Raw genomic sequence first — 27,447 nt, 5'->3', positions numbered from 1 at the left:
AAGGAGGAGATGGCCTATATTCCATGCATGCTATGGGTATCTCATGGTCATCCAGGCTCCTTACCATAGGGCTGCCTGTGAGCAGGGCTCACTCTGGAATCCACAGGGCAGTGAGGGCCTGCCCCAGGTGGTGCTCACTCCCATGGCTCCTACCCTCCTGCCAGGTCCCAGAAGCCATCCGCAAGTGCCAGCGAGCAGGCATCACAGTCCGCATGGTCACCGGTGACAATATCAACACAGCCCGGGCCATCGCCATCAAGTGTGGCATCATCCATCCTGGGGAGGACTTTCTATGCCTGGAGGGCAAGGAGTTTAACCGGAGGATCCGCAACGAGAAGGGGGAGGTACGTGCCCAGCACAAAGAGTCTGCAGAGGGATGAGCTAGGATGGGAGACTGGGAGGCATGGGGGCTGCGTGACTGTGCAGAAGCCAGCCAGCGTGCCACTAAGAGCCCAGTGACTTTGGGTGAGTCCCCTCCCTTGTCTAGGCCTCAGCTTCTCTCTCAGACCCCCCATCCCTCTCCAGATTGAACAAGAGCGAATTGATAAGATCTGGCCAAAGCTACGGGTGCTGGCTCGCTCCTCCCCCACGGACAAGCATACCCTCGTCAAAGGTAAGACTTGGGGGAGGCAGTTCTGAGGACAGAACCCCCTCTTCTCCTGGTGCCTGCAGCTTCTTTCCAGGACAGAGGGGCTTTTGCATGGGGCTCCCCACACCCGGCAAAACCCTTGTCTCTCCCCATTGCAGCCCTGGGAGGCCCTCTAAGGGCCACAGTGAGATGGGGAGGTTGTGAATCTTCTCTCTGGGTGCCACTCTTCTAGGAAGCAATGAGATTGGGCATGTGTAGGTCCAAACCTCTTGGCCTGAGGGCCAAGGGGGGCCCAGAGATGTGTTGTATTTGGCTGGTACAGTGCCTTTGTTTATGTTGAATTTGGATGGCTTTATACAAACTCTCCTCTCACTTTTTTTTTTTAAAGAGCCCTTTTTTTGAGGGAGGGGAGCACAAGTGAGCAAGGGGCAGAGAGAGGGAGGGAGAGAGAGAAAGAGAGAGAGAGAAGCAGGGCTTACCCAAAGCGGGGCTTGTGGGTTTGTTTGGTTTTTTTACCGTAAGTGGGGCTCATTCTCACCCAATGCAGGGCTCGAAATCACGAACCATGAGATCATGACCTGAACTGAAGTCAGATGCTTAACTGTCTGAGCTACCCAGGCACCCTCCCCTCACATTTGAAGCAGTCCTCACCACTCCTTGTCATGTGACGTTCAGCCCACTTCACTTATTTGTGTTCTCAGTCTGGCCCCAGAGTTGTGAGTTTGAGACCCTTGGTCTGCCTGCTGTCTGAGGACCCCAACCAACAACTGTAACCAGGACCCCAGGTGTGGTTTATCCCGGGAATAGCAACCTGATAAATGAGGCCAAAAGCTAACATCTTTCTCCTTCCTTGTCTCCTTCTGGATACAGGGCATACGATTTGCTGAGCTCATGCAGGTGGCCAGGTTCTGGGCACTTTTACAGTCATGCCTTCCTGGCTTCCCGTCCTGGCTCTGCCACTGACCTGTTCTATAGCCTTGGGCAAGTCCCTCCTCTTCTGGGACTCAATTTTCCCATCTTTAAAATGGCCATAGGAGGGCAGATTTCTGGCTGAGGTCATCCCTAGGGCATCTCAGATTCTCCTCCCAAAATACTACCCAAGGACATTAATGGAGGCAGATGTGGCCCAGGGACAGAAACATAGAACCTCAGAACCACAGATAACAGAGCAGGAGGCCCCCCACCCCATCCCCATTTATTTTTCAATCACTCCGTCATTTACTTATTCATTCTCTTGATAAATGTTTATTGAGGATCTACTAAGTGCCAGGTCCTGCTCTTGGCAGACCTGGTCCTTCCCTTTTGGAATTCACGGTCCAGATTCCATCCAGCAGACATTAAATAGCTTTCCTCCCACAGACCTGGAAGCTGCATGGGTGGAAGAGAAGGGTGGGACCGTCTGTTGGCCTCTCACTCAGGCTGGGGATGGGTGTCCCCTAACAGGCCATCAAAGGTGGGTTGAGACTCCAGGAGAAAGGGCCTGTGTTTCAGGCAGGGAAGAGGACTGCACTATGAAAGCCCAGAAGATTTCCAGACACTTTGAAGGAGTGGAAAGAAGCTGACCTGACCAGGCAGGGACCTCAAGAGAGAGAGAGGAGCCAGTGAAGGGGGTGCCGGTGTCAGATTGCATAGGGCCTTGAATGCCAGGCTGCTGACCTGAGCTGTTAGCCCAGGGTTGGGAGCCTTTGGGAGGGCCTTGAGGGGAAAGCATTGTTTTAGAAAGTTCACTCCCCGCTTGTGGGGAGAATAGCCTGGAAGCAGAGGGACCACCGAAGCTGTGCATCTGTGAGAGGTGATGCCAGGACCAGGGTGGTGACAGCACAGGTGAAGCTGGAAGGCAACGGGTCAGAGACCTGCTTGGGTGGCAGAAGGATATGGGTCCAGCAGCCGTTCGGATGTAGTGGAGATCTGACAGAGGGGAGGGGTCCCATATTCCCTCCGTCTGTACCTGTCTGAGAGCCGGCAATGTGTCAGCATGGCCCCTCGGTTTTGGATGGGCAGCTGGATGTGAGGAGTCACAAGGGACACGTTTGAGAGAAGAGTGTCATGTGCAGTTTAGGGCTAGCTGAGCTGGAGGCTCTGTGACATCCAAGTGGGGCGTCCAGAAGACAGCTGGCCATCCATGCAGTCAGGACTCAGGAGAAAGATTAAGGCACAGGTGGAGCGTGCCAAGTGGGGAGAGCCAGCTGAACCCAGGAATCTCCCATGTGAGCGATGGGCAGAGGCCGAGAGACCGAGAAGAGGCCGCCAGAGCGGTAGGAGGACAGCCAGGAGCGGTGGGGTCTAGGAAGACGAGGAAGGGAACCTGCAGAGGAGGAAGGTGCAGTCCATGGCATGAATGGCACTGAGAGGTCCAGAGAGACAGAACAGGGGTGTGGCCACAGGAGATGGCCACAGGAAGGCCCTTTGTGACCACACACGGTGGGGACATGTTAGTGGGGTGGTGGGGCCATTCCAGCGCTAGAGGTGGAGGAATGGGGTGTGAGAGGAGGTGTCCTCCCAGCTCCCCCTCTATTGGGACCAGTGGGAGGGCTGGGGCAAAGCTGGTACCAGCCTGAGGGGCCACAGAGGAAAACTTGGCCCCCTTCCTGCTCTAGAGGAGCACGTAGGCAGGCTGAGGGAACCAACGGGAACAAAGTCCTCAAATGCCCAGTAGACAGAGACTGGAGGCCAAGCCTTGGGGGGCGACTCAGGGACAGCCACCAGCTGGGGGGAGCAGCCCAGGATGACTCCCGGAGCACGTGGCCTTGGAGCTGGGCCTTGAAGAGGGTGGAACTTGGATATCTGCAAAGAGCTGGGGGAGTGTTGGGAGGCTACGAAGTCTCCCAAGTCAAGAATCCATTCCCTCATTCCATAGGCTGCTGCTGTTTGCCAGGCACAGGACAGGGGAGACACGTATGGGAGCTACAGTGATCTGATTAGGGCAGGCGAGGGTCCTCAGGGAGTCACAAAGGTTTCCCGGGGGAAGTGGCATCTGAGCTGAGACCACAGGTGGGTGACAGCACAGCTGCTGAGGGAACAGCCCATGTAGACAGGGGCAAGGAAGCCAGCTTTGCAGACCGAGAGCCGTTCCTATGGCTGGAGCACAGATTGGGGGCGGCCTGAGGCGAGAGAAGAGGAGATTGGAGAAGGGGGCGAGGCCTGACCACAGGGAACTTCAAATTTTCAGAGAGAGCTAAGAACATGGATGTCACCCCGAGGCCAGGGTGGGCAGTGAGAGAATGACTCTCAGTTGGAGGGAGGGGACAGGTCTGTCCCAGGGCTTAGAGAGAGCCCCTGGCACTGCTGTGCAGATTGGAGGGGCAGCCTGGGGTTAGGGAGAGGGCAGGGGGATGCTGGTGGCAGAGGGAACGGGACAGAGAGAAGTGGGATAGTTCACCTGGGATCTCAGAGCACAATCTGCAAGCCTTGGCCATGGATGTGAGGTGCGGGATGAGAGAGAGACATGTCAAGAGTAACATTCAAATTTCTGTCCTGTCCGTGAACATGTCCTCTCAAACTCCACGTGGGCCCCATGATGACATCTTTCACCCACCCTTCTCCACTGGCCCCAGCTCAGTGACGGAGCCACGTGTCACCTATTTATTCTCTTTCTGAATATTTTATATTTAATTGAGGGTGAATGTCTGGAGAGAGGTCAAGGCCAGAATGGTGGGTCAGGGGTCGTCGGCAAATGGCCCAGCCCAGGCCTCCTCAGTAAGTGACTGGACGGCCCAGGGAGAAGGTGATGGGACCCCAGCCTCTGGAGAACAGAGGAGCGCCTGGAACACAGGCAGACGAGGAGATGTTCTGGCTGGAGTGGCCACCGAGCCAAGGGCTGCAGAGAGTGCAGAGTGTGCTGGAAAGGCAGTGAGGGCCCAGACCGCAGAGGGCCACAAGCCCGCAGGGGGCTAAGGTGCCCGACATGCCCTGCAGGTGCTGGCAGCTGTGGGCAAGCCTGGAGCTGGGAAGAGCCAGGATGGGGGGCGGGGAGGGGCATGGCTGGGGCCAAAGAGGAAGCTGTGCCCAGCCCAGGGTCCTCCCAACAATCAGACTGGTCCTGGCTGCCCTGGCCCTGTGGAGCGTCTATCCCAGGGCCCTAAGCACACTCCTGCCCCACCCCACAGGTATCATCGACAGCACACACACCGAGCAGCGGCAGGTGGTGGCCGTGACAGGGGATGGCACCAACGACGGGCCTGCACTCAAGAAGGCTGACGTGGGCTTCGCCATGGTAGGGGCAGCTCACAGCGGGCCCAGGGTGGTGCCTGGTAGGAGCTCATAGGCATGGGGTGTGGGCAGCATGGCCTCCAGCTGACTGTGCGGGACCCCCAGTTCACACTCAGCTCACCCACCATGCACCTCATGTGCCCAGTGCTCTCAAGGCTGTCTGGCCCCCCGCCATGGTCTTCCTGGAAGGGTAGAGGGGGGGCTCCCTGCAATGGGTGTGGGGTTGGGGAGGCGTTGGGGGGGGGGATGGGCCAGGGAGAGGTTTCCTGAAGGCAGAGAGCTGGCCTCAGGGGGCTGGGTCTGTGAGAAGTACAGGCACACACACCCCACATGGTCCCGGCCATGCAGTTGGGAGTATGCATGTGAGGGATGTTGTAGGACTGAGGATGTGTAGGGGATGAGGACGGTGCTGCTTGAACTGCTCACCATCCCCCCAGCTGCCCCACCCAGGCTCCTGTCCCTGTCCCCACAGGGCATCGCAGGCACGGATGTGGCCAAGGAGGCCTCGGACATCATCCTGACGGATGACAACTTCAGCAGCATCGTCAAGGCAGTGATGTGGGGCCGCAACGTCTATGATAGCATCTCCAAATTCCTGCAGTTCCAACTAACAGTCAACGTAGTGGCTGTGATTGTGGCCTTCACAGGCGCCTGCATCACGCAGGTGGGTCCTCCAGGGGGGCAGGCAGGGCGGGGCATGCCAAAGCCTGGGGGAGCCCCTGCCAAGGGCCAGGAGCTGCATCGCAGACCTCAGGTGCAGGCACCAGCCCGAGGAAATGAGGCTCAGCAAGGTCGGGGGCTGGCCCAAGGTCATCTGGCAAATGAGAGATGTCAAGCCTCACCCCCATGATGGCCCAAGCCAGGCACAGGCCCGGTCCTTGCTCCAGGAGGCAGTAGAGGTCATCCTTGAAGGAAGGCAGAGCCCCCAAAGGGCCAGAGGGAGGCAGGGTGGGGCAGGATCCAAGAGGTATCCGACAACCGGCTGGGAACAAGGAACCGGCAGGGTCCTGGGGGCCTCAGTTCTGGCAGGAGTGTGACAGGAGAGGCCTGTTTGCCTGGGGCCCTGAGGACAGGTTGGGGCTCTTGGTCATGGAGAGGCAGCTGTCCATCAGGATCACTATCTGGATCAGGGGCAGCCCCATCCCCTGAGCTTTGGGGAAGCCAGCCAGCAGGTCTGCATGTCTACAGCCTCACTATTTCCTCCCCCAGCCCCGTGAGGTGGGAACTGTGATGATGCCCATTTTACAGAGGCAGAAACTGAGGCTCAGAGGATGGACCAGTCAGGAACCTTCCATTGTTTCCGCAGCCTCCTTCCTTCCCCTAGGGACTGACCAGCCTGGCCTGGGGGAGGAGAGGGCTGGTATTCGAAGGCCTTCTGGCAATCACATGGGCAGACAAGCTCCTGCCCACAGACAGGAGCCCCCAGAGGTCCGGAAGGTAGCACTGCCGTGAAGAGCTTGTGGCTTCAGGAATGCTGCTCCCCTCTGTTGCATTCTGAGCCCCTGGGGCTGCATGTGGCAGCACCCAGTACCCTATCCTGAGAATGTGAGCTGGGAGGTGGCTGGTGGGTCCCTTCTGCCCAAAGGGCCCTCTCCTGCTCTGTGGGCAAGAGACTCCCTCTAGTGGTGGCTTAGGGAACACTACCGCAGCACAGCAGCTCCTGCAAGGCTTCTTGGAGACCCACTGACACCAGCTGGGGAAACAGGTTCAGGGAGGACTATCCGTTTGCCTGAGGTCTTAGACTAAGTTGGCAGCAGGGCCATGTAGGCCTTGGTGGAGATGTGGGGGGCCCTGACCCTGAAGCACTTGTAAACAGAGAAGGCTGGTGAGCAGGAAGAAGTCGCAGGGCCTGGGGAACTTGGCTGGGCCAGGGCAGAGATGGGAGAGGTGGCCTGGAGGAAGGGCTATGATGAGTATCTAGGAGAAGTGAGTGAGTGTATGGGGTGCAGGCAGAGTGGGCCTTGAGGGATGCACTGAGAAATGACAGGGGTGTGACGAACAGCTCAGTTTAGGCTATTAGGCTTACAGAGTCTGTAGGCTTCCTGAATGGAGGTGTTCCCCCAGTAGATGAGGCTCATACCAGAGGGGGAAGTCTGGGGTGGAGAGTGGGGAGAGGTGGGCAACAAAATGAAAGCCAGGGGGACAGGTGTGGAGAGGAGAGTAGGGCTGAAGAAGAGACCGTGGGGGACACGGATTTAAAAGGCAGGGAAAGGGGCACCTGGGTGGCTTGGTTGGTTAAGCATCCGACTTCAGCTCAGGTCGTGATCTCACAGCTCATGAGTTTGAGCCCCAATTTGGGGCTATCAGGGAGAACCCTGCTTCAGATCCTCTGTCTCCCTTGCTCTCTGCCCCTCCCCCACCTGTGTGTGTATGCGCACGTGCGCTCTCTCTCTCTCTGTCTCAAAAATAAACAAATATTAAAAAAATGAGAAAATAAAAGGCAGGGGAAGAAGAGCCTGAAGGAGATGGAGAAGGAACATTGAGAGAGGAAGAGGAGGGCTAGACGAGTGGGGTCAGGCTCCAGGAGGAGGCAGTGGCCAAACCAGGAGATGAGGCTGGAAAACGTGTCTCTAGATTGGTGACAAGGAAGGTGCTGGTGACCTTGGAGAAGGGGATTTGGGGAGCACAGAGAGGCCAAAGTCTGGCTCCCAAAGACATGTTAGTCGGGCGTGCGAGGGAGGAGGGGACAGTCGATCGGCTCCTCCAGGCAGTGCACCCCACGCAATATGATTGTGCACAGAGCGGTACCACTATAGGACCCCAGTCTCAGCCAGAGAGAGGCGTGCAAGGATCCACACCAGAATGTGGATGGCGGCAGCCTGTAAGTGACAAGACCGCTGATGAGTTTTAGCTTCTTCTGTTATTCCTTACTTGCCCAAATGTTCCACCACCAAATGTGTTATTTCTGGAATCACAGAGGCACACAATAATTGCTTAAAGTAAAGTGGGATGATGAGGTAAAAAGGAACTGGGTGGTAGTGAAGAGAGGACAGGGGTCATGGGCACTGGTTGTGGGATAGCAGAGACCAGAGCCATTGACAGCTGAGCGGAAAGCAGCAATGGGGAGGGCAGAGGGAGGGTGAGGACACGGGATTTGTGCCGGAGACGGGATCTTGGCCTTAGCCAGGAGAGATGTGTCTACAGGGAGTGGAGGGGAGGAAGGCAGATGGTGGGGGTGTAGGTAAGTTTCCCAGAAGGCAGAGAGCTGCTCACCATTATGCCCAGAGGACTCTATTTTCTCTTTGGAGGAGAACACGGGTACACAGGTCTAGGCTGTTCTCCAGGGAAGGGAAAGCCTATCAAACCTGCTGGGTGCCTGCTTAGGAGCCCAGCGGGCAGGCCAGCTTAGGGCAGACCCACCGGGGAGAGCTGACTCAAGATGCCACCAAGACGCTGCTGAGACCCACACCCAGCACTTCGTAGCGGCAGGTGGGGCTGGCCTCCCCCGTGACAGCCTTCCCCACCACTGCCATCTCCAGGACTCCCCTCTGAAGGCTGTGCAGATGCTCTGGGTAAACCTCATCATGGACACGTTCGCCTCGCTGGCCCTGGCCACTGAGCCGCCCACCGAGACCCTGCTTCTGAGGAAGCCATACGGCCGTAACAAGCCCCTCATCTCTCGGACCATGATGAAGAACATCCTGGGCCATGCCGTCTACCAGCTCACCCTCATCTTCACCCTGCTTTTTGTTGGTGAGTCCCCCACCGGCTCACCTGGGACACGGTGGCCCAGACACAGCATTCTGGATTCACATCTGCCTTCTCGTTTGCCAGGGAGGTAACAGAGGCCCAGGGAGGTGAAGTTAGTTGCTCAAGGTCACAGAGCAATTCCTGGGCAGAGCCAGGCCCCGTCTCAGGTCTGGCCCACCCCAAAGCCAGGGCTTTGCCACTGATGACGGCTCCAGAAACTGAATACACACCGTGCAAGGCGGCACCCAAGTGCTGATTTATGCTCCTCTCACCTGCCCCATAGGAGCCCAGGGCTCTGGCCCCTCCTCTGACCCATCCCTGCACCCTATCCTCGCCCCTTAAGGCATCCTCACTGAGACTTCCCTGGGGAGGTGCCGCATGCCTGCCTAGCCACCAGCTATTTCCACAGCATTCTCATCTAGGCTGCTTCATTTAGGTTTTCCAGCCACTCAGTGGGGCCGGCACCTGTGCCACCACCATACATTACAGTGAGTGCCCTGAGGCACACAGAGGTGAGGTAACTTTGCCTGGGGGACGCAGCCCAACTCAGAAGCCTGGGTAAAGACCAGGCCTCGTTTCCTTGGGTGCTTCAGAGATGATGTGGGCCAAGCCTACCCCTGGGTCACGGAAAGGCCCAGAGTGGGGAAGGGGCTGGTCCACAGTCACACAGGGAGTGGGGGCCAGCTGGGAGTCCCCAGCCGGGGCAGGGCCCCTCCACATGAGGAGCTGGGCTTTCCATGCCCATAATGAGCACTTACCCGCTAAGTCCAGGGCACAGGTGTGGGTAGTGCATGGACCCTACTCCTCAAGGGGAAGTCCTCTTGTGTAAATTTTGAAAGCAATGTGTTGGCAGGACTATCGTAAAGATTATGTGTAGAGTCTTTGAAGAAGCCACATGAATGAAAAACTAGGAAAGAAGGTTGCCAGGTGGGGGAGGGGAGAAGAGGGCAGTTTCCCGGTCTAATTGCTGGCTTCCCCACTTGAGCACCTACCCTCAATGGTCTTGGATTCAGCTCAACACCTCACACTCTGAAAATTCCACAAGCTCTCCCGGCACCTGCTTACGCAGCTTTGCAAACGGATATAGAATGACATCAGGCCTGCCACCTGTGGCTGTCCACACAGCAGCCGGGGGGGGTGGGGGGGGGTTGGGGGGGGTCGACTCTCCCCCATCACGTGACAGCTCAGATACAAGAGAAGGAGGCCACATAGGCAGAGCCGGCCTGGCCTAGGAGCCCCAACCTCCAGGTAGCACTCGATGTTTCCTATAAGAGCCCCAGGGGTCTCCAGAGGCCTCAGCAAGGGACACATTCAGTTACAAGAAGTAGCCCTTTCAGGGGAGCCCAAGGCCACGGGCTCCACCAGGGATTCCTAGTTCACGCCCAGTCCTCCCAGTCCCCGATGAGTTTGCCAGCTGGAGGTCACTTTCTATAAGCAGTGTCAGCTCACAACACAGCTGGCATTCCACCTTTATCAGATCTCCACAGAAAAGCGGAGTAAAGTTCACCCAAGGTCTTTCCCCTTAGAGAAGAAAGGGTTCTGTTATCCCTCCACTCACACTCAGGACCACCCAACGGCGCAAGCCCACTCTGCCCCCTGATATCCAGAGCACCGCCTCTGACCTGCATGACCCACCTGGCTGTGCAGGAGAGGCCCCCACTCAGGGCCAGCGTCTTCCCCAGCCGTGGCCCTCAGCCCAGTTCCCGCCCTCTCGGCTTGGCAGGCGAGAAGATGTTCCAGATCGACAGTGGGAGGAACGCGCCCCTGCACTCGCCACCCTCGGAGCACTACACCATCATCTTCAACACCTTCGTCATGATGCAGCTCTTCAACGAGATCAACGCCCGCAAGATCCATGGCGAGCGCAATGTCTTTGATGGCATCTTCCGGAACCCGATTTTCTGCACCATCGTGCTGGGCACCTTTGCCATCCAGGTAGCCAGGCCCCACCCTCACCTGGGCTGGGGTGGGCAGTGGACAGCCGGGGCCCCTTGGCAGTGCCCTGAGAGCCCAGACCCCTGAGTTGGCCCCTGATGGCCTATCTCTCTCTCTCTCTCTCTCTCTCTCTCTCTTTCTCTCTCTGTCCCTGTGCTCCCCTTTGACCTCCAGATAGTGATCGTGCAGTTTGGGGGGAAGCCGTTCAGCTGCTCTCCGCTGCAGCTGGACCAGTGGATGTGGTGCATATTCATCGGGTTGGGAGAGCTCGTCTGGGGCCAGGTACGTTCTGGATGGGTTCTCAGCAGAGGGAGAGAAAGAGCACTGGACAGGGAATCCGGGAGCCCCAGGAATAAGTCCTGGCTCTGCCCTGGGCTCGCTGTCTGGCCCTAGGCAAGGTCCTCCCCATCTCTGGGCATGTGAGCAATGGGGTTTGGCCCCAGGTCCCAAATACTGGTCTTTGGGGGTACCACCACTATAATTTTTGCTATAGATCTATATACCTCTGATGCTACTATTTGCTTGATGGTTTCCCTCAATCCAATCAGTTATTTTAATTGAAATTATTTCAAAAGGCAACTTTATGTTGTTAACATGATTAGAAAATCGGCATCATCTGTCATACACAGAAGCTAACCAAAAAAATAATAATGCAACGAGAACTATGTTATTAAACTCTAACTAGATCCTGAAGCCAGCTTGTTGTCTAAAAGGGTCCAAGCAGAGACTCCTTCAGAGGGCTCCAAGGAAACAGAAGAGGGGTGAACGCTGCCTTGTCTCAGAGCTATACAGTGCTGTGTCTGAGATCCTCCCCAGCTTTAGGGAACCATGGGCTGAATGCTCTGTGAGGGCCCTTCCAGCCGTGACCCAGAACATTCTCCCTACTTTTGCCCAAGTCCTAAGCATGTGTGCGTGTGTGCATGTGTGCATGCATACACACACACGCTCACACACACGTGCACACACTCCTTCAGAGCACGTCTGCTTGCAGACGGACCAGGATGCAGTGCTTGGGAGAAGTACCTGGAGCTGGATCTGGGCCAAGGGGGCCTTATTCCCAAGGTGCTCCGTCATCCAGGTACTGGGAGCCCCAGGTTGCCTGAGACATTGTTCTTGATTTCAAGCTGTTCCAGGCTGGAGTGGGAAGTTGCAGTAGCAGAAATTAGATAGAAGATAAAGAAGAAAATTTAGTTTCATCCAAAAAGGTCCTTCTTGCAACTTTGGAGCTTCTTTGGGAAGTTGATAAATTAGATTTGACTTTGCAACCCCATTCCTTGGGCACCCTCACAGCCAGGCCATCTTTATCCTCCTAGAGCCCACACCCTCAGGGAGCTCTTGGCTTCTGGGAGAGCAGGCTCCTGACGCCTGAGGATTATGCCGGTGGGCAATGCTGAAACCTCCAGAGAACCTGTGAGACTGAGTGTCCAGGCCAGCCTCTGTTTGTCCCTACAGGATAGGAAAGGGGCCTCTAATCTCTGTCACCTCAGCCTCCCCACAAGGTCTGTCTTTCAGGTCTCAGCCCCACGGACAAGCCCTTTGGAGGACGATTAAGGATAAAAGCATATCCCCTTCCCATATTGCCCTCCCTTTCTGGGAAGGCAACCATTCCAAGTCCTAGGACTGGCTGCCCCCAAGGTACCCGTGCCCTGGGCCCCTATTGCCCACACTCAGTTTCCACAGGACCAAATGATCAGGAGGAATGAGCCCAGGGACCTGAGGGCCAGCCATGAGCCAGGCTCATGCACAGCAACTTAGATACACCACCCTGCTTAATCCTCCAACTCTGAGAATTACCCCCAGCTTTACAGATGGGAAAGGCAGAGCTCAGAGATGTTAAGTGACTTACCCAAGGTCATGTGGCCTGTAAGGCCTGGGGCATATTCAAAGTCACATCTGTCCAACTCCTGAAGGCCAAGATTTTCCTCTGAATGAGTGAGTGACTTAAAAAGCAAATCAATAAACAATTATACAAGATGGAATTGAGGAACAGGTAGGATGAGTTAAGGAGCGAGCTGAGCATGAGTAGGTAAGTGGGGAGGAGAGGGGGGTGGGGTGGCAAGGCGGAAGGAGGCCACCTGTGGGACGGCCCCCATCACCCTGCCGCTGGACCCCCTGCAGGTCATCGCCACCATCCCGACCAGCAGGCTCAAGTTCCTCAAGGAGGCAGGGAGGCTCACGCAGAAGGAGGAGATCCCGGAGGAGGAGCTGAATGAGGACGTGGAGGAGATAGACCACGCCGAGAGGGAGCTGCGGCGGGGCCAGATCCTGTGGTTCCGAGGCCTGAATCGGATCCAGACCCAGGTACGGAAGGCTCCCAGGGCGGGTGGGTGACGGAGACGGGCGTGCTCCATGCCACCCCACAGGCACTCAGAGACCGGACTCCGGCCCTGCTCTCCCATCTCACCAGCCGTGTTCCCCACACCCACGCTCCCGTGGCTGCTGAAGAAGCTGCGGCCTCCCCAGGAATGTTCCGCCTCGCCCCGCAGACCAACGAGGGGTCAGACTGGGGGTCACACCCACCATGGGTTTCGAGGGGGGATGCCCCAAAGCGGGGAGGGGGCCTGAGTGCTGAGGTGAGTGAGGGGCTCGGGTCGGGGTCGCGGGGCGGCCACCGGGAGGGGCAATGCAAGGGTGGGCACCAGTCCATGTAAGGGCAGGGCCAACCCCACATTCTCCCGGGCCTGGGGGTCAGCCTGGGAGGTCCTGGCGTCTCTACACGTGCTTACATGTCCTCCACCTGGGCCTTCAGACACTGCCCTCTGCCAGGGTGTTGACGCCACTCTGGGAAGCAAAGTTTGGTCTTCCCCATGCATACACAGACACATACGTGCACACCAAGGACACACATGCCAAGCACACGTGTGGGACGGATTCCTTCCCCAGGACAGAGACACGTGCCACAAATGTGTAGGCCCCACACACTCTTGCACAGCCCTCTGCCTAGGCTGGAGCTGTAGTTCACGCTGTGCGTTCACAGCCCTGCGGGATGAGGGACACGGGGGACTAGGAAACTAAGAGAGGGTGGGTCCCTTGCCCCCCCCCCATCACTCTGGGAAGTACTGCCCAGCCCCTACCTCGATCCGCCAGGCCTAGGTAAAACAGAAGATCACCTGGGCTGCTTCACACCCCACAGGGCACCCCCAAACATCCTCTCATTGGCCTCCACAGCCCTGAGAGGTAGGTATGCCCCCCTAGTTTTAGGGGTGACCAAGGTTCAGGAGACAGCACTCTCTGAGAGCTGGGGTCGGGGTGGGACAGGTTTCAGTCCAAGAGCCTCCTGACAAGCCTGGGTTCTCCCCCACGACAAGGACCCCAGCACACGGCCCCCTTGGCCAGCCCTCCCCGGGACTCTGGGGCCTACAGATGGGCCTGGAGCTGAGCAGACATCTTGCAGAGGCTTTGAGTGTGTCTGGTAGTCTTTGTTTGACTTTAAGTGACGTTGTCGTTGTCACCGTGGCTGCGGCTGTTCTCGTGGCGTTGCGCCTGTCAGTCATGTAGCTGTGTGTCTGTTCTTCTCGCAACTTGTCTCGTTCTCTCCTCCGTTGCAGATTGAAGTAGTCAATACTTTCAAGAGCGGGGCCTCCTTTCAGGGGGCCCTGCGGAGACAGTCCTCCGTCACCAGCCAGAGCCAGGACGTAGCCAATCTCTCTAGCCCTAGTCGCGTGTCGTTGTCCAATGCTCTTTCCTCTCCGACCAGCCTTCCTCCTGCTGCAGCTGGGCGTGAGTGTGAATCCTTACTGCCTCGGGCGCCACCGACGCCAGTGCTGGGCGGGCAGGGGCCGGGGCACCAAGGACACGGGGGGCAGCCAGTCATGGCGAGGCCCAGGGGGCTGAGGGACCAGAGCCATAGAGAAGGGTCCCAGTTGGTCAGGAGAGCATTGCCAGTCATGGGGTGGCAGTCATTTGGTGGGCCAGGGTTGGCTGGGGTCAGGGTCAGGGATTTAACCACTCAGCTAAGGGGTCGTGAAGGTTGAAAGTGGCCAAAAATGTCTGGGTCAGTCAAAGGATCAGCATCTAGAGGGGAGTTTCCCGTGATCAAATGTCCCAGCACCACAGGGTCACAGCAGCCAAGGGACAGCAGTCAGCGGGGAGGGCAAAGCATCAGTCTAGGATCAGTCTAGGATCATACTCAGTCAGGAAAAGCCTAGCCCATGAGGGCAAAGTCAGAGTTGGCCAAGCAGTTAGAGTCTTATAGTCAGTTAGGTAGGGGGTTACCACGGGTCAAGGGCCTGAGGGGTCACAGTCAAGTCACAGTGGGGTGCAGCCAAGAGAGGGGTCACTATAGGTCAGAGATTCTAGTCGGTGAGGGCTCCCAGGCCATCAAGGAGATCACAGCCTGGTAGTTCAGAACCCTCTGCCTTCTCTCCTTGTACATCTGAGGACATCCACTGCCTTACACACACTTTTCCCTGCACACTGAGGGTCTGGCCCCTTTCTAGAAAGGACAGAGCTCCTGACCCATTCAGCTTGACCTCAGGTACAAAACGGTGGGCCCAGGCTCACGTCTTGGCTGGGTGCCAGGAGGCCCTGAAGGACCTGGTCTAACCCATGGCTTCTGGCCCTTCCTCATCTCAGGGATAGCGGGGGACTCTGACTTCCTCCATCTTCTCCCTCCTGCCAAGCTCACCTCCTCCTCTCAAGTGGAGACTTCTGACCTGGGTCTCTCATTTCTGGCCTGTCAAGATCTTTCTGAACCACCCCTCCTCCATGGCTTCAGGCCCCAGGGAGAATAAGAAGTGTCTATTTGCCACCTGCCTCCTTTACCTTGTCTCCAGTCAGCCTCTGGTTGACCCCTGGTCAACCCTGGGAACCCCTGGTTCTCATCTTCTCAGATTGCCACAGTGTGTCTTTTCTAGCCCAGCTTTCGACAAGGAACAGACTCTAGGCTTCATCTCTCCATATTTTGTAAAGTGCCTGTTCCCCCATCCAAATACAGTACACCCACCACACACATCCCCTTCCACTGGGTGGGAAAGGACTTGCATGCAGGGTGGGACCTGGGCCATCTGAGCCCTCTGGTGGGAGACACAAGCCACAGAGAGACTGCTGATGGCATATGCTCATGTCCCATGATTGTTCAATGGATGCAGCCCTGCCAGGGAGACAGGATGGGGGGGGGGGGTGCAGAAAGGGGAACAAAAGCCCTTCCATGTTCACTCATTAGCACAAAATCCCAGCAATGGGGAGGTGAAGCCAAAGTGAAATGGAGAGCTATTTGAGCAGATGGTGTCCCAGTCGCATGTCTGTGACTATCACTAGGAAGTCACTGCCAGGCTTTCTCAGGGCAGGAAACACTTTGGTCCCCTCTTCCTCCCCTTTACAGTAGAGAGCCTCACCCAGCTGACCTACTCCTGTATCCACATAGCTCTGGCCTTGCTCAGCACTCACTACCACCTTTCTTGAAGACCAATGACCAAGTGTTCTGGTCTAGGGGCACCTCGCTGGCTCAGTGGATAGAGCATATGACTCTTGATCTTGGTTCAAGTGTAGAGATCACTTAAAAAAAAAAAAAAAAAAAAGAGTTCCAGTCTGGAGAGCCACTGGCTGAAAAATCCATTTCTTTTGGCTCCTGCCACCCCTCCTGGTGACTCCTGCAGCCCCCTGGCTGGGTCTGGCTGCCAGCCAGTTTGGCTTCTGAGTGCTCACTCAGCTGTTTGTCCATCCCGGGTTAGCCTCTTTCTTGAGGCATGGTGCTTCACCCTGGCCACAGCCAGAGACCACCTGGCATTTCTGGGCACCCATGCAGCCTTTGGAAGTCTTCCTGTGGCATAGCCCCTCACCTTAGCTCTTATAGTCTAGGGAAAGAGCTTGGTCATCTCAAACCTGGATAATATCATTCTCACCTTTTCCTGTGCCATTTATAAAACCATAAGGCCAGCTGAGGAACAATCAGCTCTCAACACTTCTTCAGAGAAACACCCATTTTTGCCCACCTCTCCAAGGACCCAACAGGAATGGTCAAGCGTGACTCCCTCATCCAATTGCCATCTTGTCTCCTTAAGCATTTTGTATTCCTACCCTCTATTGGAGACTCCAGACTGTAATTCAGCATGCTTTATGGGAGCCTGACCATCCCCCCTAGCCAAGGGTACTGGTTCCAAAAGAGATCACGACCTCTGTGGTTTCAACACACACATTTTGGTCAATACGGTCACAATGTGAACTCTAAATAAACAGTCCCAGTTCCTCCTTCTCCTGAATAGTCGTTATAACAATGACATACCCTCTGGTCTCCAAGGACTCTGAGGGCCCTCTAGCTACCGGCCAAGGTCCCTTCAAAAGCCAAAGGCTTTCTTCCCACAGGGAGGTGTGAAGCCAGTAGCCACAGTTAAGAGAAGGGGTCCCAAATTGGGTGGATGGAAAGGTAGGCTGCCTCCCACCTCCTCTGAGGAGGGTCTTCCTCCTGGGGATTCTCCAGCAGAGGAGGATAGCCATATGCATGCTGAGTTCAAAATACCTGGAGTCTGTATATTCTAGAAGGAGTCAAACCACTGTTTCCTGGGTTATCAAGAGTTAAGCACCAAGGCCGGGGGCCCCTGTCCCTGGGATGGACTTCTGACTCATGACCTTGGGGTGAGGAGCCCCCCCACCACATCACACATCACTCCCCAGGCACCACTGTGGGACAGAGGGTGCCAGGCAGACAGGTGCATGCAGACGTGACAGGCAGGTCAGGCTGGCATCCGGAATGTTTGTGCGGGAACTCTCGTCCGCTCTCGTGCTTTCCTTTTCTGACGCACTCAAAAATGAGAGGTTTTTTCCCCCAGAAACTTAAAGGCACATGCCTATAAGGCCTTATACTTGAGCCTCACTCAGCGTTTTCCAAAGCTGTTCCCATATTCTTCACTTCACATATGCCTCGCAAATGAATACGAGGAAGGAGTTTCTTCAATATATCCATTTAACTGAGAAAGACACTGAGGCTCAGAGAAGTGGACTGACTTGACCAAGATCACCCAAGTGAGTGGCAAGAGGCCTGACTCCAAAGTCCCTCATTTTTCCCACCAGTGCACACCACTTTCCAGACAAGCACATAGACCTGGAGCCCGCAGAGGCGGAATTTTCATTCCAGAACCAGTGCCCATGCCCATAGTCTCATACAGTGGAAAGGAGCCGATCCTCTGGGATTTAGAAGGCCAAGAAAGTTGTCTCTCTGCTTGAATTTCTACCAGCCTGGCAGGGACTGGGGAGAAGGGCACCTCCCCGCTGGTGATCCAGGACAAAATTAACATTCAGCTCTGACCCAGGGCCAAGCTACACTCATCTGCACCCATCTCAAACCACTTTTGTATTTAGCGAGTGTGTGGTAGGCTCCATGTTGGTCAGTGAAGGTCCTACTCCTTCAAACCAACCAAGCCAAGAACTGCAGGGTCCTAACCCAGAACCGGCCACTTTCTGGCCACTACCAGACCGGGCATCTCCTATTGCCACTTCCCCGTCACATTCCTGATTCTGAGGACTGCTGGGAGCAAGGAGTTTGCATCTCTTAAGGGGAGAAATGAAGAAGGAAAGAAAAGAAAACTGTATCTCTCATTAGCGTTTTGGTAACTGACTTAGTGCAATCTTGGGTTGGCGAGAAAATGGCTTGCTTCTGGGGTGGGGCCTAGACCTCTCCACTGTCTGAATATTCCATGTGTTTGTTTCCCTAGAGGGCTAGAGAACCCTGGATACAGAGTTCAGCAAGAGAGAGTGAAATTAAAAGAGGTTGTGAGTCTTTAACCTTGAGCCTGAAATGAATGTGAATCAATCCCAGACTCTTGGCTTCCCTGAAGCCGGGTAAACATTCGAGTATGTCGAACCCATCCCAGCCCGGGGCCTACGCATTTCCTCAGAGCCCTCCAACACGGGCATGGGTGTCCTACTCCCTTTGTGCTGATGAAACCAAAATGTCTAAAATCCCACAGGCCCGGTCCTCACCCCTCTCCCCTCCCCCCATGCCCAAATGCAGCTCACGCCCAAAAATCTCACTTTAGGGTAGGCAGGGAAGGGAAGCGGAAGAGCTTTTTTTCTTCCCGTATTTTTTTTTTTTTTTCCATTTCAGCCGCGGAGTGAACCGAAGTGGAGACTTGAGACGGCCGTGGTGGGGTGTCCCGAAAAGTCTTGTCCCCACAGTCTTGTCCAGAGCAGTTCATTCTCTCTGTTGTCTCCATGCCAGGGGGAGGGCAAGGGGCCTGCATCTCATTGTGTGTCGTCCCCTCTGCATTTTCAGTCACATGACAGGGTCCTGCCACCATCCCTCCTCCTCCACCAGGTGCCCCAGCCAGCATCTTATTGCAGTTCAGCCTCAGAACACACTGGGCACTAGGCTGGGCAGTTACAGTGATTATTATTCCCATTTTACAGATAAGAAAACTGAGGCCCACAACACCTTTTTCATTGTTTTCACTGAATCAAGGGTGCAGTGGCCTGCTCATCAAGAGATCAGAATATTTAATAATCTCTGCAGAGCCACGAATGGGGAATCCAGGGAGAATCCTCGGAGCAGTGAAATGCCTGTCAGAGGGCCAGCACTAATGCATGGCATCTGCAGACACCTGCTGCCTCTTATTTAAAGCATGATTCCAACAAGGAGGGTCCCATGGAGTCCCCAGCCCCAGCACATAAGGAGGAAAAGGGACAGAGATGCTTTTGAGAAAACAAGGAAAAATCAGAACTACTAATGATGGCTGACAACAAAAGAAACTTAACAAACAAAATCAAAACTGTGGGGTCTTACACAAGACTGAAAAGGATTCCTGACCAACTTGAAGTTAAACCCTTCTCTGTACACACTAAATAGATACACATCTTATGTGCTTTAGAAACACTTCCCTCTGAAATAGTAAAATAGACCCTGAGCTATGACACTTAAAACCACCAGCCACAGTCACCCAGAAAACTCACTTCCATGGCCCACGCTTTCCCCACCTGTGTCCCACCAGGAAGATACCCCTGGGTTCAGCTGAGAGTTCCACAGATCCTGGGACCGCAAGGGCCTCCCCACAAGGACCCCAGTGGTCCTCTGCCTCCCGCGGGTCTGTGGTGTGGAGGCAGCCACTGCTCTCAGCTCCACGGCCACCTCGGCTGAGGCTCTGCTCCTTGGAGGCACTGAGGCTGCCTTGTATTCCCCTGCCACTGCCTCCACTCTGAGTTGGGGCTAAGAATAGAGGAGAAAGTACCTTTTTATCCCAAGTTCCATCTGCCCCTGGAGATGACAGGCATGGCTTCCCCCTCCCAAGAGTCTGGAGAAGGGACCCCTCTCTTCAACACAGGGATCCTGTTCCTCTGCACTCCGTGAGACAGGACAGGGGACGACCAGTGAGGCAATGTGGTCACTTGCCCGTGGTCAAGGCACCAAAAGTGCCAGAGCCAGGACTCAGGCTCAAGTCTTCCGGACTCTGAGTCCAGTGCTCTTTCCACCAACCTGGAAGACTCAAGATCCAACCCCCTTTCGTGGTTCAGAGAACCATGGCTTCCAACGAAGTCACAGAAGGTGAAAGAACATGCTGTTTTGTGGCTCGGGTCCACACCCCCTAGAATCCCACCCAGGGCTGGGTTTGGCCATCTGATTCTGGCTTCCTTTTTTGGGGTTTTTGTGTTTTCAAAGCACAAGTAAATCAAATACCCCAGGAAATGAGGGACCCCAAAGCCAACTCCAATGACTGGCCAGGGCTTTGAGTCTATACTCGAGTGTTTACCTCCCAAATGCATGAAGGAAAGAAACGTTGGGTACAAAGACCTCCGTTCACATTGTCCAGGCTTCCAAGTGTAGCCGTGTGTCTGTCTGTGTGTGCTGTGTGGTTCCTGACCCCTCACCGTGGCATGCTCCCGCCCATGAATGTCATCAGTCTGCCGGCTCCTTCGTGCTTTCTGGCTGCCTCTGCTCTGCACCCCAGAAAGCCCTGAGTTGGCTTTGGTTTGCTTTGCTGCCTTCGGTTTGATGTTCCTGTTCTCTGGCCCTCATGTGTCTTCTCCCATCCCGGCTCATCCAACCGTCTCCCCCTTTCTGTTCCTTTTCCGTTTGTGACGTTATCTGTTCCATGTTGTATGGTTTCTTAACTGTGTGTGGTTTTTTTGGAGATTAATTTTCTAAAAATAGCCTCTCCTCCTTCCTCCTTTATTCCCACCTGGTCCCACACCCCTTCTGCATGGTTGAACTTCTGCTCTAAAGTTAACAAGGCTCAGTCTCTCACTAGGTCTGGGTGGCCGCCGGAGTGGACTATGCTTCCTCTAACCACTGTTTCCCACCATCTCTGTGATGGGGCTTGATTCCTCCTGTCCTCATACTGTAGTTCTGACCAAAACCAAAGCAGTTTTTAAAACCTCTCGGATGCATATAACCTGAGCCCCTCTTCCATTCTTCCCCCTCCTCCCATGCTCATAACACCCAGCGACTGTGGATTCCAGCCGCCTGCTGTGCCCTGACCCCTCCCCCCAACCCCTCCTCCGAGCCCCCCCCCCCAGCTTGGCTACTGGGCCCCCCACCCAGGGCAGTGCTTCTCACCCCTGTGTTTCCCTTGCAGATTCGCGTCGTGAAGGCGTTCCGTAGCTCTCTCTATGAAGGTCTAGAAAAGCCTGAGTCTCGAACCTCCATCCATAATTTCATGGCTCACCCCGAATTCCGGATCGAAGATTCACAGCCCCACATCCCCCTCATTGACGACACCGACCTGGAAGAAGATGCCGCACTCAAGCAGAACTCGAGCCCGCCGTCATCGCTCAACAAGAACAACAGCGCCATCGACAGCGGGATCAATCTGACGACTGACACAAGCAAATCAGCTACCTCTTCAAGTCCAGGGAGCCCCATCCACAGCCTGGAGACGTCGCTTTAGCTGAGGACCCCGCCGCCACCCACCCCCGGGCCCCACCCATCCAGGCACCCAGCTCACCCAAGCAGCAACGAGCAACAACAGGAAACCAAATACTGGCGAGAAAACCAACATTTCCACCCAAAAGACCCTTTTTCTGGCTGCGATGCTGTTTGAACTCTTTTTCACTTTGAGGCAAGGGGCGGGATCTCCTTGGGGAGGGGGGGCTTGCGGGAGTGAGCGATTTTCCCAGAACAAGCCCTTCCCGGCTCCCGCCCGAACATGGACCAGCCATGCACCCGCCAGGCCACCACGTCCCCTGCATGAATGTACTGTGCACTTCCAGTCCTCCCCTTGTTTGGTTTGGGGGGGTCGGGGAGGGTCTTTTGTTTGTTTTCTTAGGCGGGAACTGACAACAGACTCTTTTCTGAGACTATTTATCCAATCGACTGGTCTGTGAGTTTTTGAAATGCTTGCGCAGCATGGTCTCAGTTGCATAGGTTAATTTAACAACTTTTTGAAACTGCAGAGCTTAACTCACCTAGTAAATTTGCACCAATGGAACCGAAGAACTTCATAGACACTCACAAGGTTATATCCATTTCTTTGTATCTATATCAACGTATACTTCTGCAAGACCGTATACGTCCATATAGATAGGTATACACACACACACACACACACACACACACACGGATATATAAAGTTTTTTTGCCGGCATGTTGCCTTGTTTCCGCTTAAATGCTCTATTTTAACTTATTTATGTCCTAAAACAAGAATGTAATTTGTTTACAAACCTGTAGATAACGTCTTTGGCTATTTGTACGGTTTAAGAACACTGGTGGCTGAGATGCTATAAAGACAGCTCAGCCCAACAGACACTTCCCTGGATTGCATCCTTGATGTTTTACAATAGCCATGCTCTGATTTTTGCCTGCTGTTTCCGTTCAATTATGTCACTACCGCGGGAGGCTCAGGCAGACGCCAAATGCTACTGAGTGTCCATCCGGAGGGGGTTTACACCGTACTCGTGCTCCGTAGACACAGGGAGAGGAGGAGAGAAGGCTTCCTAGGTTTGCAGCACTAACGGCCGGCCCGGCCCAAGGAGGATGACGGGGTCCGCCAAGCTCTGGTTGAAGACTTTTCTCTCGATGAAACTCGCTTGAGTTTACTAAGAGCATTTCAAAAAAAAAAGGTTCTCTTTGGCACTGTCTGTACAGAGGTTGAGGTAGTGTTGCAATATTATAAATGCTACTGTGTTGATTTTTTTTTTTTTTTTTAGTAATTTAGAGGTTTATTTACTTATAAATTGCAGCATATGAGCTGTTGGCATACTGGATGAGGATCATTAAGGCCTGCTGCTTTTATTTTTATTTTTGAAGAAGAGTAGCCTTTTTCTCTGCACTATTTAGATCCGAACGAACCTTATGATGTGTATATTGAGATGTATTCAGTGTGATTTTTAAACCAAATTGTCTTCCTGTAGTCGCAATATATACTGTAGCCTTTTGACAGCAAGTCTCGCTTTCCCAGACAGAAAGCCATTCTGAAACCCTACAGTATCACAGGTGAGAAAAGGTGGTTATTTTCCCCCCAAGACAATAACAGCACTAGTAATCCCACTTAATGAGAGCTTATTTAATTGTACGTCAGCCTCTTAACTGCTAAGCACTTTGTGGGTATCAGCTTTTTTCATAAAAGAACTTTTGTATTTAATACAAAGTTTGCTTTGAGACTTTTCAGCATACAATCTTTTTCCATAAACTTGTACAGTGCAAAAGACATTTTGAATACCATGATCGATGACGTCCCATGCTTCGAGGAAAACCAAACACTTTTCCACCTCGCTTGCAAAATTCATTCCTCATACTGACCTTTCCCACAGTTGCTCTGTGTCAGCTCGGCCCTTCCCTTCTCCAGGCCCAGAGAATTCTTCCACAAACAAGATGAGAGCCACTCGGGAAAAGAGCCATAGTCAGCTGGGAGGGCCTACGTCTGGGTGGCTGTGAAGAAACCTGAGGGTTTGGGATCCCAAGTCAGCCCATCCCACCTGGCAAAACCTTCCTGGAAGGAGGACCTTCCGTGTGCGAGAGCATCACCTGATTGTCGTGAAGGAATATCTCTGAATGTACCCAGCAGAGGAAACTGCATCCCCAAAGGGGTGACCAGCCCTCAGATATGCTTACTGGATTCCAATACAAACACCACAAAAAGCCAGCCCACTGCTCGCCTGCCGAGAAAGTAGAGACCCGCACATGTAAAACATGGAGCAGCCTTGGAACACGGTGTTTTTTTGTAGCTTCCTTTCTCAAGGTTTTCCATCTCCCCACCTTCTTTGTTCCAATCTTGTGTCCATGACCTCATTCCACGACACCAGGAAAGCTGTGCTTGCACACCCATGCTCCCTGTTTATTTGGAGCCAGGACACAGGGAAAAACAGGAGGGGTTTCTCTGAGTGGAGCCTAGCTTGGAGAACAGGGAGCAGCGGAAGTAACGGAGGACACCCGACATTAGCGTTGGTCTTTTCTTGTCAGGAATGATGGATGCTCACACACACACACACACACACACACACACAGAGGAAATGATTGGTTTGTCCAAACTCACTGTAGTACATAAAGCTTGCACTCTGCGTCCTATATCTAGCAGCATGGGGTACGTTTGGCAGTCCACCCCATTAGGGGGTAAATAATTTATGACCATTCATCTGTTTTTATGAATTTTTTTATCTAGACAATAACTGTAAATAAAGAACTCACCGTCTCTGTTCATTTAATACTATGCAATGGTTATGCTTCGATCGCTGACTCTTCTTACTGCCGCAGTGTGATTCTGAAATGTCTGTGGTTTTAAAAAAAAAAAAAAGGGAAAAAAACAAAATCAAACAGAACACAGTAAATATATATTCTGTAATGTATATTTTTTTCTAGTTTGGGACTGCACCATCCACGTAGCTTCTTTTCTGTCCTCTGGACAAGGGCTCCAGGAGAAGGTAGCAGATTCATTCTGAAGTCTAAGTTCAGCAACTTGTCTCTCCCAAACAGATGAGAGAAGAGCAAGGGGCCCACTGAGTGACCCCTGATGCTGGAGAATCACCCACTTTTGAAGGTGGGCGGGGAGGAAATGTCTCCTCCCTGCAACTCAGGCAGCACTTTCCCTAACTCAGAAGCAGCCTCGATTGCTCCCACCACCTCACCTCACCCTGGCCCCTTCCTCCTTTGTCCCAACTGGAGCACAGAGTTGACAAGAGGGAGGGTGCCCTGCTTTTGAGACCAGACCAGTGGCAACAATGGTACTGGGCCGAGGACTCTGGACCTGTCTCAGCCTGGGTGGCTTACCCCTGGAGTAGCCACTCTTCGCAGCCATGTTGAAATGCCCCCCCCCACCCCCGCCCCGTACCACATACTGATGGTGTATATAGATGTGGGCCTATTTCTGGAATTTCTCTTCTGTTCCCTTATCTGGGTGTGTCATCTGGCACCAGCCATACAGTTTTACTTACTGTCGCTTTATATGTTTTATCATGTGATAGGATAAACACCCTTCTCTCTCTCTCTTTTTTAAAACAAAACTTGCTGGTTACTGTCTCACAGCTGTTCTTTTAAGTAAACTTTAAAATGTTGCCACGTCTTCTTCCAGCCCCAGCCCTTCCCCCACCCCATGTATTAGGCCCTGTCATTCTACGTGCAAACATCTTCCTGCCATTGTAAGCACTGTTCACTCAGGGTCGCTAAATAGAGTGTCTCAAAACGAGAAACAAAAGGAGTGTCCTAAATCTTGGGGGGAGGCCGGATGTTCCCCCCCAACAACATCTCATCTATACCCTAAGCAAGGGTGTCAACAGGAGAGGCCACCAAGTCCCCTCCCAATCTCAGTTTGGGACCCAAAGTCACCCCCCCTTGGTTGTGCTGGGGTGGACCCTCCACCTGCCCCAGTCCAGAAGAGAAAGAAGGCTCTCTCCCAGACCTGGAGCTACCTGATGCATGGCCCAGTTGTTTGTATTTCTTATTCTCCTCCTGGAGAAACATTTATTCCCATCCCCCTTTCCTGAACTGCTTTTTTTGGGGGGTGGGGTGTGGGGAGGGAGTTCACTTCCTGTTCTTTGTCCAAAGTTTTCTCAGTGGTTGTATGATAGGTCCTCTGGGATGCAGCCATTTTTTTCCTGGACCTTCACGCCACCCTTACCCTCTGCCCATTCTTGCTCTACATACAGGAGGCTGTCAGCTAGGTGCACTGTGACGTGCCTCCTACCCAAAACTCTCTCCCTAGTGTCCGAGATCCCATCAGAAGATGGGAGGGGTGCATTTCTTGAAGGCTTTGGGTCTTCTAGAGCCAAGGCCTAAATCAAACAACAGCAGAAAAATCCCCAGGTCTTGTCCAAGTTCTGAAGCAAGCTCTCCTGATTGTGATGTAGAGATCCTACTCACCCAAGTACAGGGAAAGGGATCCCAGGACCTGGGCATCAGCCATCACCCCCTCCACCAAACACAAGACCTTTGAGGCTGCTCTGGGACCTTCTCAGCCCCCGAAGTCTGTTTTGTAACGCCTGTGGTGCTCTCCCTCCGGACCTTTCCTCTCGGGGGTCGCCACACTTTGCTAACTCTTGTGTGCACATATTTTATAACAGAGTAGCGAGGAAATGGTGCCGTTCCAGCTTCCACGAGCTGCCCGGGCTCCGGGGGGCTCTGGGGCAATTGGGGCTGGGAAGTGACTGTGCTCTTATTGTACACTCTTTATTTCTCTGTATCTCTGGCTTGTGCTCTTTGTAATTAATGGGATTTGTCTGCCTTTTCAACACTATACTGAGCAATAACAATAAATGCACACGTGGAAACACAGACACGGTACACATCACAAGGCCTTTTTCCGCAGGACAGCTGGGTCCTCGTCCTCTGTGGATTTGAACTCGGGAAAACTGAGTCTCTGGGAGGGAAAGGCACTTTGCCCAAGGGTGCATAGCTCAGTGGGTGTCTCTCTCCTTCCATCAGGCCACACCTTTCAAACATCCACCATTTGAGGGAGATAAGTTTAACCTGCCTTTCATGAAGAAAGGTGAGCAGTCCCAAAAAGAAAGACTTTGGGGGAAGAGGCCTCAGGAGAAGGAGGAAGAGATTTGGGGACAGAGGGTCTGGGAGGTAGGGGCACAAATGGGGGAAAGCTAAGAATGGCCTGATTTGAGGTCCAGGATCAACTGGAGGGAGGTGACAGGAGGTATGGACAGAGGATGTAGGTGGCATCCCTTACTGGGGATGGGGGAGGCAGAAGGGAGCCTGGCACCCTAAGAATCTGAACTGTGCAAACCTCTGCTAAGCGCTAGCAGAAAACAAGAATGTGCCCAGACCAAGCGATGGTCTCAATGTTGGTCCAAAGGTTGAGGGTTGCACATGCACACCTCCCCCCACCAACACACACACACACACACACACACACTAAAGGCCAGCCTTTCTCAGGGAGAACTGATCTCCAGATCAAGCACCATGAGCCCATTCAACTTCCAAACAGTTTCACATCCCAGGGTCCATTTACTCCCAACATCAACCTTCAGCGTAGGTATTATAATTTCCACCTAACAGAAGAGAAGACAGCACCTCAGAGAGAGTGCTTCTCCCACCTAGAAAGGAGAAGATACACGAGTGATCCAAGTGGTCATGATGCCAGAATTGGCACTCAAAACTTCTGTATTACAGTGTGCTTCAGTCCTACCAGCAAACACCTTAATGAATAAGAAACAATTGCATTGCTTGTCCCAAATCCACAATCTCTCCAGCTTCAATGCCTACACCAGGGAATTCCTTTAATAACAACTATATTATTTGTATTATATCAAAAATGTCATTGTCCCCATTTTCCACTCGAGAAAAACAAGGCTCAGAGAGAAATGATGCACCCAGAGAATCAGTGGTGAAGCTATAGACTGAAGGCCAGGGCTTGTCCCTTGAAGAACAGGAGACCCAAGCGCCCTGCCCCCTTTGTCCCCTAGCTCCACCGCCAACATCCCTGCAATATTTCTCCATTAGAGGGAAATAATCTTGAAATCTGGGGTGGGGGGCGGAAGGATGAGCCACTGATTGGAGGCCCAGCACTTAACTCTTTAACACCACACAACTTTGGCCCCCCCTCCAAAGTTCCTTGATGCTCTAGGTCTGTCACACTCTTTGAGCCTTAACATCTTCTCTCCAGCAGTGACCATCGCCAGCTAGAATTCTTCCATCTAGTGTCAAGACAGAAACTGAG

General features: G+C 53.8%; 1 protein-coding gene across 19 annotated transcripts in view; it reads left to right on the top strand.

Moving 5' to 3' along the window:
- ATP2B2 (ATPase plasma membrane Ca2+ transporting 2) overlaps positions 1-26,051 on the top strand; it is a 424,560-nt gene extending 398,509 nt beyond the window's left edge. For 12 of the 19 annotated variants that reach the window (XM_045493803.1, XM_045493802.1, XM_045493801.1 and 9 more), the window contains 9 exons: positions 165-344; positions 526-613; positions 4,696-4,802; positions 5,271-5,462; positions 8,278-8,491; positions 10,212-10,423; positions 10,598-10,705; positions 12,542-12,724; positions 20,926-26,051. In XM_045493803.1, the coding sequence (XP_045349759.1) occupies positions 165-344; positions 526-613; positions 4,696-4,802; positions 5,271-5,462; positions 8,278-8,491; positions 10,212-10,423; positions 10,598-10,705; positions 12,542-12,724; positions 20,926-21,237 (1,596 nt within the window). In that variant the 3' untranslated portion in view covers positions 21,238-26,051. Of the gene's footprint in view, positions 1-164; positions 345-525; positions 614-4,695; positions 4,803-5,270; positions 5,463-8,277; positions 8,492-10,211; positions 10,424-10,597; positions 10,706-12,541; positions 12,725-13,971; positions 14,144-18,072; positions 18,128-20,925 lie in introns of all 19 variants that reach the window. The other 7 variants (XM_045493798.1, XM_045493795.1, XM_045493800.1 and 4 more) reach the window with 5 other exon arrangements.
- Positions 26,052-27,447: the final 1,396 nt, after the last annotated feature.

The sequence above is a fragment of the Leopardus geoffroyi genome, chromosome A2 (genome assembly GCF_018350155.1).
Source record: "Leopardus geoffroyi isolate Oge1 chromosome A2, O.geoffroyi_Oge1_pat1.0, whole genome shotgun sequence".
Classification (NCBI taxonomy): Eukaryota; Metazoa; Chordata; class Mammalia; order Carnivora; family Felidae; genus Leopardus; species Leopardus geoffroyi.
This window is presented reverse-complemented; position numbering and strand designations above follow the sequence as displayed.